The following is a 13,505-nucleotide window of genomic DNA, read 5'->3' on the forward strand; positions in this document are numbered from 1 at the left end:
TGAACATTGGGGCCTTGTTGAAAACCCATGAAAACAACCCTGATCACACAAAGCATATGGTCACATGGAAGGAACTGGAGCTTCGACTCAAGAAAGGGAAGACAATTGACCAGGTAGAAATGTCCCTTATCGAAGCATCACAAAAACGCTGGAGGGAGGTTCTCAATCACCTGGTCACCATTATTCAGTCATTAGCAGAAAGAAACCTGGCTCTCAGGGGAACTGTTGACACTTTGTACAGTCAGAATAATGGCAAATTCTTGAAAGAGGTGGAACTTTTAGCCAGGTTTGACCCAGTAATGGGGCAACACGTCAGCCAAGTTGAAAGTGGAATGAATTCTCATGCCACCTACTTAGGCAAAACAATTCAAAATGAACTGATTACTTGCATCAGTGACAAAATGATGGAGAGAATGGTGGCTGAAATTAAACTGTCCAAATATTATGCCATAATTTGGGATTGTACCCCAGATCTCAGCCACCTGGAGCAAATGTCTTGTGATCAGAACAGTCAAGCTGGAAGAAACACCTGAGATCAAGGAGCACTTTTTGGGCTTCCTGGTTGCACCCGAATCGACAGGTCTTGGGTTGTCTGATCTCATTTTGAGCAGCCTGGAAGAGCTGAACATTCCCTTCAGTGATTGCAGAGGGCAATCATACGACAATGGTGGCAACATGAAGGGCAAAAACAAAGGAGTGCAGGCAAGGCTTTTGGTGAAGAACCCTCGTGCCCTGTATGTCCCCTGTGGGGCTCATACATTGAATCTTGTTGTGGCTGATGCTGCCAAGAACTCTATAGATGCTACCAGTTTCTTTGGCAATGTTTACAAGATCTACACTCTATTCTCAGCTGCTCCCCAGAGATGGGCCATTTTGAAATGGCATGTCACCATTTCTGTAAAGTCCTGGAGTAAGACGAGGTGGGAGAGCCATGTCAACAGCATCATCCCTTTGCGCTACCATGCATCTGGCATGAGGGATGCATTGTTAGAAGTCAGGGAAAAGGCAACAAATGCCATCACAAAAATCGAGGCCCAATCTTTGGCAGAGGAGGTTGGGTCATTCAGATTCCAGATTTGCACAGTTGTGTGGCATGACGTCCTCTCCAAGATCAACACAGTCAGCAAGCTACTGCAGTCTTCCACAATGCAGTTGGATGTGGCAGTCAACCTCCTGGAGAGTACTAAGAGCCATCTGTTAAGCTACAGAAACGATGGCTTTGCTGCTGCACAAGCTTCTGCAAAAGATGCATGTGAGGAAATGCATGTGGAGACCGTACTCAAGGAGAAGAGACTGCGAAAGCACGAAGACTCATTTTGCCTATGAAGCACCAGATGAGCCAGTCAGGGATGCCCTGAAGAGGCTAGAGACCACATTTTTCAATGTGGTCGTCGTCTCTGCCATTGCATCTTTTGACGACCAGTTTGATTGGTTTGAAGCACTTGGACAAGTTAAAAGCAAGTTTGGGGTACTGCAAAACTTCCCAACCTTGGATGATGAAGCACTGGAGAAACAATGTGAGGAGCTTGAGAACACACTGAGGAGTGGAGAGGAAGCCGACATTGATGGGAGAGAGCTGGCTATGGAAATCAGGAACCTTCCTCAGTTACCCACAAACAGGATGACTGCATTTGAACTGCTGGACTTTGTTCACAAGAAGGAACTGACAGAGTTGTATCCAAATCTTTGGATATCCCTGTGGATTGCCTGTACCCTGCCAGTGACAGTGGCATTAGCTGAAAGAAGCTTTTCAAAGCTTAAGCTGATAAAGACATACCTGCGATCATCTATGGCACAAGACCGCCTCACTGGACTTGCCGTCCTTGGTATTAACCATGAGGTTGGCAGGCAGGTGTCTTACGATGGTGTCATTCACGATTTTGCTTTAAGAAAATCAAGGAGGCAAAGATTTTGAGGACTTTCTCACTGATGTTGGATGGTGGTGAAAGGATGGATAGCTATAGTTTCTACACTCGCCTATAGCTGTTGTTTTGTACAATAGTTAACACTTTTGTAATGTTCACTTTATTAGTCCCCTACCGGTGTACACCGGAGGGGACTATAGGTTTGCACGCCGTCCCTCCGTCCGTCCGTCAGTCTGTCAGTCCGTCACGCAAAGAGCAGTTTTCCGAACTTTTTTTCTAAACGCTTAATGCTAATGATTTCAAACTTGGCACATGGTTTCCTCATGATAAGTTACAGGTCAAGTTCGAACTTCACGACGTTTCGATCATTTTTAACAAAGTTATGGCACTTTGAACTTTGGTAGGGGACATGTATTGCAGCGCAATACTCAGAATGCTCGTTTATTTTGAATATTTTGCACTCATATTGATTGTTCATTGCTATTTAATTGTCAAAATATTTTTGTTTTTATTGGTGTTCATTTGTCATTGTCTACTTAATTGTTTCTTAACTTCTCAAATTTTTATGTATTTTTAATATACATTGTTTTCAAATAAAGTAAGAGGTGTGTGTGTGTGTGTGTGTGTGTGTGTGTGTGTGTGTGTGTGTGTGTGTGTGTGTGTGTGTGTGTGTGTGTGTGTGTGTGTGTGTGTCCAGTCACTTTTGAGCAGTGTGTGATTTGGTGGTTGCTGCGCTGGGAGTGTTTTGGGGCCACAAACAAAATCTTGTTTAGGGCCACCAAAATACTCGGGCCGGCCCTGGTTGCACGTGTTTGATCAGTTTGTGACTTTATCAAGGTCTGTGGAGATGGGAAAGGTTGCTGCCTGCCAATCCGAAGGATGAGGGATGTTATGGCAGAAGGTTACCTTTTACCTTTTTGTTACCATTTCAGAACTGATCATGATGTAAGACGACGCGAAGGGATATATTTCTCAACGACGTTCAGAATTTCGGCTTTTGTCTGGGGTTTCAGTGTATTGATGAAACCTGCAGTGTCGTCATTTTCATAACTGCAAAGTAGGGAGAATGTGGGAGACAGGCAATGGGTTAATATAACAAATCACAAGTGAGGATTTTACTCTTTTTTTTTTTTCCTTAGACTTGTGTTTTTGTCTCTTAAGTGATACTACATTTAGTGGAATTAAGGTTCTTTTCTGAGGACACTGACAATGACACAAAACAAAGCTACGTGACTTGATAAACAGGTTTCACATTCGGCACTTTCAAGCATTTAGGCCATCAGACGTCATGGGTTTTCTTCTTCTTTCGTGCAACAACCCTTGGGAGTACGTGATACCTTCACAACGAGTCCTAAATATCATTATTATTCAGAATATCAATGTCCCCAACGTAAAAACCTGCACAGAAATTAAATAAGTGACATTTAAAAACCGAAAAATACTCATTATAAAAAGTTCGTTGACCTCGGAAGTGTAATAAAAATCAACCAATCAGTGAGGCCATAACGCAACGTTCGTGGTATTGACCAATCACATGTGTTGTGTTATTGAACTGTGTACCGGGAGAAAGCAACATGGCTGCGCCCAGGCCTATTCACTCGGATTCGAAGCCTGTTGAGTTTTCTTCAAAACTTTAGTGTTATGCATGTCGTTCCATCAGCTAAAAGTAGATTTATATCATTTACAAGTAATTCTTGGATGAAGTTTGTGAGCTTTGCAGCTGAATGGAGAAAGTTTGACTGCAAGGAAGGCAAATGTAGTCGAAGACATTTCGAATAAACTAGGTCTCGACTTCGTCAATGTGCAATCTTGTATAGACGCTGTACCGAGTAGTAGTAATGTGGGCTATCATTACGAGTGCTACAGAAGATTTTGCGATGTCAGCAAAGTCAAAAGGAAAGAGAAGTCATGCTCAAACAAAACCAAAGAAGAAGGTGAGTGACATGAACAATCATAACTCTTTAAATATTTATCAAAACTAGCTGATGTCTAACGGTCAGTGTTAGTCATTTTTAAATTTATTTAGTAATAGTTTAGTATTATTTATCTGTAACGTTTGGTTGACAATGACATGAAAGATCCCTTTCACCGAGATGGGCGAATGTCCATCCCACAAATTTTGTGTACCCTTGCCAACTCATGCTCTGATATCTTCCCCGTACAATGTACATGATTGAAAGATATTTTCCCCATAGAAAGTAAATACATCTCACCTCAATGTACATGCATGCTCAGGGGCTCGTGTCCTTACAAGCGTTGCCTCTTTATGGGCCCCTCCGCAGTATCACCCATTTTAAATACTTCTTTTTTATTTTGACTTAATTCTAAATTTTTAAACTTTCTCCCATTAAAATTGTTATTGATATATATTTGATACTGTGGAAATAAACTGAACTGAACGTAAATGTTTAGAAATATTTGTTCCTGTGAAATATTAAGGTCTGAAATGTATTTCGCTGACCACAGAGAATAATTTTGTAGAAGATTTTTCAAAAGTTTATAAACAATGCTCATCTAAATCAAAATCAGTTGACCGGGTTCACCACCCATAGGGAAACCCCTGGCCAATTTTTTTTTTCATTTGATTTTTTTCTTCAATTTGAAGTGTTTCAGCAAAACATTCCTCACCCATGGGGTTAACCGACATTTTAAAAACTGAAATTTTTAAACATACATCAGAAGGCACCAGAAGAGCTCTGCACTCTCAGGATTCGATCTTGCGGGCTTACTGTGTGAAATATAAAACCCCCACACTTTTTTTTAGACATGTAAGTGGTGTATTTTCCAACAGTTGTTGATTTTTCCCCATTTTTTCTTAACTTCCGAAGTCTGTATTTTTATTTTAGTTTTTTGATTGTTTATTTATGTTCCATTTTTATGCAGATGGAGGGACAGACATGCACGAGCTTGATGAGGACCCTGTTGTGAGTTCAACAGCTACATGTAGCACCGGGGAGCCCAGCAGAACAAGATTGCTCAGATCTGAAAGAACAAAGACTCCAAGATCATGGAGCAGTCGGTACATGTTTCCTGATGAGTGTTGTTTGTGTCACTCAAATAGATACAAACGAAACCGCATCACTGGAAAAGGATCACTGTCGAGACTTCTTACGTGTGAGTTAGTAAATGGTGGTCAACTACTGGAAGCAGCACGTAGAAAAGAAGATATTTTCCTACTACAGGAAATAGAGGGTGAAGATTTAGTGGCAAAAGAGCTTCAATATCACCATGACTGTTACAATGACTACACCAGATTTCTAACCAGACCGAGCAAGCCATTGACAGCCATTCAGAATGGTTATACCGAGGCTTTTCTGAAATTCAGTGAAGATGTTATCAGAAAGAGGATCTTGGTGAGGAAAGAAATCCTGTCTTTGGGCAAACTAAACAAGATTTTCAGAAACATCATAAGAGATGGATGGAGTTGATGCACCGTATCGGACATGGAACTTAAAGAAACGTCTGCAGAAAACATTCCCACAACTTACCTTCTTGACACCTTCCAATCGCAACATGGTATGGGCAGGCATTGGTTTGAGGTGGTATGGGCAGGCATTGGTTTGAGGTGGTATGGGCAGGCATTGGTTTGAGGTGGTATGGGCAGGCATTGGTTTGAGGTGGTATGGGCAGGCATTGGTTTGAGGTGGTGTGGGCAGGCATTGGTTTGAGGTGGTATGGGCAGGCATTGGTTTGAGGTGGTATGGGCAGGCATTGGTTTGAGGTGGTATGGGCAGGCATTGGTTTGAGGTGGTATGGGCAGGCATTGGTTTGAGGTGGTTTGGGCAGGTATTGGTTTGAGGTGGTTTGGGCAGGCATTGGTTTGAGGTGGTTTGGGCAGGCATTGGTTTGAGGTGGTTTGGGCAGGCAGCAGTTTGAGGAGGTGCAGGAAGGCAGCGGTTCGATAATTATGCTCTCCATATATGAGGAGGATATTTGGACTGCAGTATGACCTTGTTTTATGTGGGGAGTTCTGTTTCCTCTCACCTATAAACTCACCTGTCATGCATTGGAGCGGTTTGCCGGAATCACCCTGACTCGTGGTGTAAAACCAGAGCATTCAATACCCCTTATGTTTTCTGCAGATATCTTTACCTGGCGGATACTGGACTCGTTAACACCATAATGTCTGCCCAGTCACACTGCACTCTCTCACCTCCACCAAACTTATCCAAAACCTGCTTGTTCTGTGATTTCCTAGACCTTTATTCACTTGGTTCACCACCAGCAACAGTTTTCCTCTTGGGAGCCATGGTTCAAAATCACTCAGGGCAACAATAACCAAAAACAAAGGATTGATATATGTGGGAAAATTACATGAATGATATATATCAGGAATCGAACGCAGGTCCTCTGCTGAACCGTACCAGTGCTCTGCCATCCGAGCTATCTGGGCAACCCTGACCAAGCATGCAATTTTCCCACACACATGATTGCCACTCTTTCTGCCAATGCTTCCGGGGCACTCGCTGCCAACCATAGGAGCCCCAATGGAAGGTGGGGGGGGGGGGGCAAGCAAATCCATGTCCTCTATTACAAACACCACTGGGGGCACAGTGAAGCAATTCGATTAATTACATACCCAGCCCAGGAATCGAACGCAGGTCCTCTGGTGAACCGTGCCAGTGCTCTGCCATCTGAACTATCTGGGCGACCCTGACTGAGCATAGAATTTTACCACACACATGATTGCCACTCTCTTTCCATCAATGCTTCTGGGGCTACATAGGGAATCTCGCTGAGGTCACACGAGATGAAATTAACTGATATAAAGTTTAAATATGAAAAAGAAAAATCCAGAAGTGGGAGAAAAATGAGCCACACCAACTTGAGAACTAACACAAATCAACTTGGGGTGTCCTGAAGGACTTTGGGATTAGCTTTGTGGACAGAAACCTCCACCTGGATCAGTACTTACGCAAATAGAAGGCGGATGCAGATGTGGGCAGGATTTGTAGTAACCCAGATGTATTTATATTTCTTCAGCGAAGGTGACTTGATCACTATTGGAGAGGGAAGGATTCAGTGAATAATTCACACAAATGATCAAGGACACACACAAAAACCATGGATGAAAAGGAATTTTTTAAAGAGAAAAAAGTCGATTACCCTCACACAATGCAATAAAATTGACATTGCGTTCCTTCATGAACAATCGATCGTTTTTGAACTGGGGAAAGGAAAACATTGTGGAATGTTGGTCACAACAATACAGCCTTGCTTTAGAATTGAACTTTAAACATTCCATTTAAACATTCCTGAAGATTACCTTGGATGGTTTGCTTTTCATGTAACAAGGATGTTTCAAACCTGCACAAAAAAGAAACACAACATTTGAATAAAAGAAACACCACTGATGTAGCTTTGCAACTGAAAAGCAAATAAGAATATTGATGAATATTGATCAGTTTCTGCTAGAATGATGACATAAGAACTTCATTAGAACATTAACATTAATGATGTTCTTCATTCAGATGACATAAGAACATTAAGAAATAGAACTTCATTTAACAATAACTACAATTTTTAAAGTTTAAACTGTAACATCTAAATACCGCATGGTTTATAACAAGAATTACCACAATGTGGTCACAATTCCTGCGACAAAATCCAGTAACGGGCCAATTGGGAAACGCGTAAAAGATGAACTCGACACCTCTCATCCATGTCAGCCTCTCCACAGTTATATCAGAATGAGCTGATTCGTCACACAGTCACGGCTTGTTTAACCCCAATGTGGGGCCGTTCAAAAATTACGTAATGCTATTTTTAGGGAGGTGCATACTGTGCATGCTGATGGCCTTGATGAAACCTTACCTTACTAATAATGTTTATTCGACATATGATTATATTTTTCAGGGTCCCTCATCGTGAGTAACACTCGCCCAAAATAAAGCCAATGGAAATCTGACACAACAAACCCGGCAGTGTATAACAGCACTGGCCTATAAGCCTGATGTCTTAGGCCCACCAGAAAACCAAGATGGTGGCCATATTTAATCTGGGTGCCATGGTGGGCAGAGTCGAGAGAGAAATTTGGGTGGGGCCCGGCAGCTGTCCGACCAATGGGTGTACATTTCAAAAATCGACACCCAACAAGACCCACAACAACAGCACCAACAACCATGTGGAGCTCTTGTAGACCTGTGAAAATTCAAATGCAATAACTTGTATGGCATGATAATGACTAATATTATCTGTTTAAAGTGGCAAGGATCATTTAGGAAAAGAAAAACGGGAATGGGATGGAAATATACTGTGATGTGGAAAGGGGAGAAGGGAATCCATAGCTAGACTGTGGTATGTGTAATATGGTCTGTGTGTTTCGAGTTGTTAGTTTGCCATGTAACAGTGACCTGTCAAAGTAAGTCATTTGTTATACATGATGCTGGGAAGGCAGTGTATGTAATTTATATACAGTGTAGGCAGTTACATTTTGTATGTGTAAACACCTCTTGTTTGTGGGTGGGGGCTATGTGAGGACTTCCCATGACAGAAGCACACATGTGTCGAATGTGTGCTATAAGGCCATCATGATCTGTCTGGCCATTGTGTGCCAGACATGGCAGTGCAGTGTGCTGTGGAGTCGGAAGTGCAAATGCACATTTATTTTTACTGGGGATGCCCAGAGGAGAACTCTGCCCAGGAGGAATAAAAAGAGAACTGAGACCAGGAGGAAGAGAAGGCTTTGTGTGGATGGAGGGGGCGAGCAAAAGCTGCATCACGATAAGTTTTTGGATGAGACTTTGATCGTGGTTTTATTTGTGTGGAATTGACCCAAGCTGGGATCACCCTTTGGAGAGGGGAACGATTTGTCTCTATTGGAGAAGGAGGAAGGGCCTGGAGAGAAGAAGGGCATACCAGGAGGCCTTGTTTGAAAAGGACAGAGGGGGGAGGAACGAGGCCTGGTGGAGGCGGTGATCGTCGCTGGCCTTCCTTGTGACCGATTCATTTCATTGTGCTCTGTTTGGCTTTCTGCATCTTGGATGATACTCATCACCGGCGCTGCTCGTGGCAGTTTTACTTCGTCTTTGGAACAATTTCGTCACTGGTTCTCGTCTCTGTCCTGGTTTCCAAAGCCGAATGCATCAAGTCCTGCATCTCCCCTGTGCATTGCATCAAAGGGAGGTCCTGCCTGCACTCTTATCTTGTTGTACAAGTGTGATCTGTGGCACCTCGTGCGGGTTTGGTTTTGAGATTAATTTCTCATCCTTGTATATAAGTTAAGAGTGTTCCCATTTAACTCTGTCTTTTGATTCGCTTGATTTGTACCATTGATAATCGTATGTCGTCTACCCCTCTTCCCTGTACTTTTCTTTACAAAATAAATAAACCCTTTAAAAGGTAAGAAAATGTGTGAGTCATCTGCTTTTTGTGTGCGTTTGCCGTCGATTTTGGCCAAACTGAATGGCCCTTGGGGAAAGGTAAAGTTGGAGATTTTATTGAACGCAGTGAAATACAAGACCGTTTGGCCATATCCTGAGACTAAGGGTCCTGACGCTGAGGTGGTGGTGGTTCGTGTGCAGCCTGTGGCTGCTGGTTGCATCATTTTCTGGGGGCACGGTTGTGCCGCTGATGCAAAGCCCTCAATTACCCGTCCGCTGGTACTCATTTTGCCGACCTCAAAGGTTGACAGGCTGAGAAGGATGACAGGTGTTAATTCAACGGCATGATGCAGGCTTGAACTCAGGTCCTTAAGATCTCAAGACCTAACCTTAAGATCTCAAGACAGCCACCTTAACCATTAAGCCAACACCAGGCTGGTGCCGAGGTAGGTATACTGTGTTAACGGAGCCTCAGACGTGACAATACTTACAGTGCAAAGAGCGGAGGAGGACAGATCACGCATGGTTGGCACGAGTTTGTGATTTATATATACGTGTACACAAGAGGATATTTACAATACTTGGTTTCATGTTAACACAATGACTCACCAGAGTAAGGACAGGCAATTCGAAATAGCGGGGAGGTATAAATACCAGGTTGATACAATGCTTCTTTTTTCTAAACAAGAAGGAAGACAACACCAACACCAATGAGAACAGCAGTTTGCATGAACGAACTCTTGCGTGCATTGAGTGGGAGATGACAACCTTCAGGAGGTCCACCTGTGAAGTTTTCTCACACACAAACTAATGTCATCAAATAGCAGAATTGTAATACCATAAAAGGCCTTTTCAGGGCCGAAATAGTCATGAATTAGATGCAAGCCAACATGTTATCAGAGTATTACGAAAGGCATGTCATCTATCTATAATTCCAGTAATCTCTGTGTGTTTGTTTGTACGTTTGTTTGTCTGTGACCGCTGTTTCTCGACAACCACGGGTCCGATATACTTTAAACTTGCCAGGTATATTGCTGGGGACCCGAGGATGTGCCTTTTCAAGGTTTCATATTAATCGGACAATTACTTACCGAGCTATGTCCAAGAAACGATTCAACCAATCAGAGAGCAGCGAGCTATCGCGTGTGCCGAACGTGGCGGACACACTCTGCCTCGGATGGCACATTTGAGAGCGTATTCATTTCTTTCACGTTTGCAAACTATGTTGGCGCTATGTTGGCGTTAAACTATGTTTTAAAACTAATAAAAACCCCGGGGGGATTGTCACTGTACTCGCAAGCCGTTCGCCGTTCGCTTTGGCGTTGCGAATGGACCAAAACATTTCATGCACCAAACCATTTCATGTAAAGCGTTCGCCGTTCGCTTTGGCGTTGCGAATGGACCAAAACATTTCATGCACCAAACCATTTCATGTAAATAGAGGGGGGGATATAATTTTAGATATAGATATAGTACGGGCATGCCCTAGTGTGTTAAATGCAACTACCCCTCAACAACCTTTCTATACAATGGGATAAAGTCCCTGCAATGCAAGAAACTCACATTAAAGATTGGTCAAATGCCACCCGGTAACTTACTCAAAGGCACGACCTCATTGTAGCTGTCCACCTCCATAAGCGTGGCATTGCAACCAACATGAACCAAAGCATGATGGAACACGGTGGAAAAGACATACAATGTCACATCGACCCCATGGTTTTAGTAATCGTGCTTTACAGAGTTAAAGGGATAGCCATATTTACAACATTTGTGTGTATGCGCAACTGACTTCATTGGTCATGTGACATGGAAGAAATGGTTGGGGACACGTTTAAGTAACAAAATTGCCACCAGTAGACCATCTTGGATCTGATCTCAAAAAAATGAGGTGCATATGCAACCCATCATTCATTATCTGTGTGCCAAGTTTGAACAAGATCAGTAAATGCATATCCAAGAAATGGTTGAGGACGGGTTCAACGGCGGGATTATTTTTACAACTAAAATGGCCGCCAGTCTACCAGTCTGCCTTCTTTGATCAGATCGCAAACTAAAAAGTGTTGAGGTGACAAGTCTTCTCCAAACCTATTGTTTGAGATCATTAAAATGGCTTCTGCCCTGAGTATTCTCCTCTCAACATGTTACTGTTTCTAACTCAAGAATGGATGGATGCACTGAATATCAAACACAAGCTCAGGCCCATCTCTTTGGACATTTATCTGCCAGTCTAGAAGTGAACTTTGCTCTCAAAGCTATCTTCCGGTGAGATTCAGCATTTCTTCCTTGACTCATCGGGTTTACTCCATGTACGGAGGCAGTACATCGCCTTGCATGGCATTCTGTCCTGTAACCTTCCACTGCAGGCTGGCATACTGTTACATATTTATGTGAATGTATGTGAATTACCATTCAGGTCTTTGCTTATCCGTGTGTAGTATATTAAGTTGTTGTGTAGTTGTTGTGGTTGGAGGGTCAGGAGCCCTTCTGAAAGAGTGGCCGGAAACGGAAGTGACCGGAAACGGAAGAGGAAAAGACACGAGGAAAAAAAGGACGAGGCTTCTTTTTTCCTCGCCCCGCACCGACGAAAGGTGGGATTGATTGAGCCGTGTGGAAAAGCGGCGTTCCCGAGCCTGTCTGGCGAGAGGAGTTACCGGGACGGATACCTGCCCGGTGGACGGCAAACTGTCGTGTGGCCGTGCACCGACCCAGCGTTTGGCGCCGTGCGCGACACCGTCTAAAAAGACGCGTACGGGTCGCCCGTTGGGGCCTACCACGCCTGGCAAGCGGCGTGGGGCTTTTGGCTTGCTTTCCCGTCCCCGCTTCGCGTGGCCGCGAGGGGCTGTAGCCGGGGTGCCGGGTACGATACCTGCCCGGTGGAAACACGTCCACCCGGGGTTCGTTCAACCGCCCGAGTGCGGCGACGCCGACCATCATCTTGGTCAGGAGGGGCCCAGAGACATTGTGCGGGACCGAGACCAAAAGGGGGTTGTGAGTACTCACCGGGACACACATATATAAGATGGCCATCTTACTCATCGGGAAGTGCTTGTGAATTGGGAATTGTTGATGGTTGTATATTGTTGATTGCTCGGGGAAAATCTCCGTGGTTGTGTCATTGAAATTGTATGGTATCATTACCATTGGAAATATATCCTTGAACATCAGTTGTCTCCTGGGTGAAATTCATATGGATTGCGTGGCGAAAGCGCATATATAATACAGCTTGCTGGCGGAGTTCCTCTCACGGTCCGGGGGTCACCGAGACCAGGTATTCACCGAGGGGACCACGTAACAATACCCCAATGTAGTGTTTTGCGATCAGTCACGTTTCTTGGTATAAAAATGACCTATCTGCTTTCCTGAAAAATTCATTGTACACCATTTTATAAACCAATCCACCCTGTGCAGATCTGTTCCTCACACCTCCAACTGGCGGACTGTTGTGTCATTCCTGTTGTGTGCTTATCTCGACTAAATAATTCGATATTCACGAACTAGAATATGTCAATAAATGCATAAAGGTCCCACACGCTCACTGCGTCATTCCAAAAGGATTGACTGGAGAATCATTGAATCTACTTATCTAGCTATACCCTCTGGGTGAGGTACACAGTATGTGGACCTCCATGGCCTGATGATCAGCCATAATCTTTCTGGACCTTCATGGCCTGATGATCAGCCATAACAGGTCTGGACCTCCATGGCCTGATGATCAGCCATAACCTGTCTGGACCTCCATGGCCTGATGATCAGCCATAACCTGTCTGGACCTCCATGGCCTGATGATCAGCCTTAACCTGTCTGGACGTCCATGGCCTGATGATCAGCCATAATCTTTCTGGACCTTCATGGCCTGATGATCAGCCATGACCTGTCTGGATGTCCATGGCCTGATGATCAGCCATGGCCTGTCTGGATGTCCATGGCCGGATGATCAGCCATGACCTGTCTGGATGTCCATGGCCTGATGATCAGCCATGACCTGTCTGGATGTCCATGGCCTGATGATCAGCCATGACCTGTCTGGATGTCCATGGCCTGATGATCAGCCATGACCTGTCTGGATGTCCATGGCCTGATGATCAGCCATAACTTCTCGCGGTCACGGCTTTTCAAAGCTGTCCATGCTCGCCACGCTATCAAAGTTAAGTAAATGTTCACAATTGTATTTTTGTCGAAACTGTATTTAGTGTGTACCTATAGTGTGTCCCCGGAAGATTCTCGGTGTTAATCTTTCATACCTGTATAAAATAGTCGATAATTTCGTGCCGCGTTATTTGTGCCCTAGTTCTTTAAGCTTCCTACCTTGAGGCTTTGT

General features: G+C 44.0%; 1 protein-coding gene across 1 annotated transcript; it reads left to right on the plus strand.

The window, feature by feature from the left end:
• Window positions 1–1,084: 1,084 nt before the first annotated feature.
• On the plus strand, window positions 1,085–1,919 carry LOC144894086 (uncharacterized). The gene has a single exon (XM_078786034.1). It carries the CDS (start codon window positions 1,214–1,216, stop codon window positions 1,913–1,915), a length of 702 nt encoding a protein of 233 aa, XP_078642160.1. The 5' UTR covers window positions 1,085–1,213; the 3' UTR covers window positions 1,916–1,919.
• Window positions 1,920–13,505: the final 11,586 nt, after the last annotated feature.

Source organism: Myxine glutinosa, chromosome 10 (assembly GCF_964187855.1).
Source record: "Myxine glutinosa chromosome 10, kmMyxGlut1.1, whole genome shotgun sequence".
Classification (NCBI taxonomy): Eukaryota; Metazoa; Chordata; class Myxini; order Myxiniformes; family Myxinidae; genus Myxine; species Myxine glutinosa.

Bases quoted from the DNA above. Each gene is read 5' to 3' on its own strand.
- LOC144894086 (XM_078786034.1), top strand. From the start codon at position 1,214: ATGGCTTTGCTGCTGCACAAGCTTCTGCAAAAGATGCATGTGAGGAAA.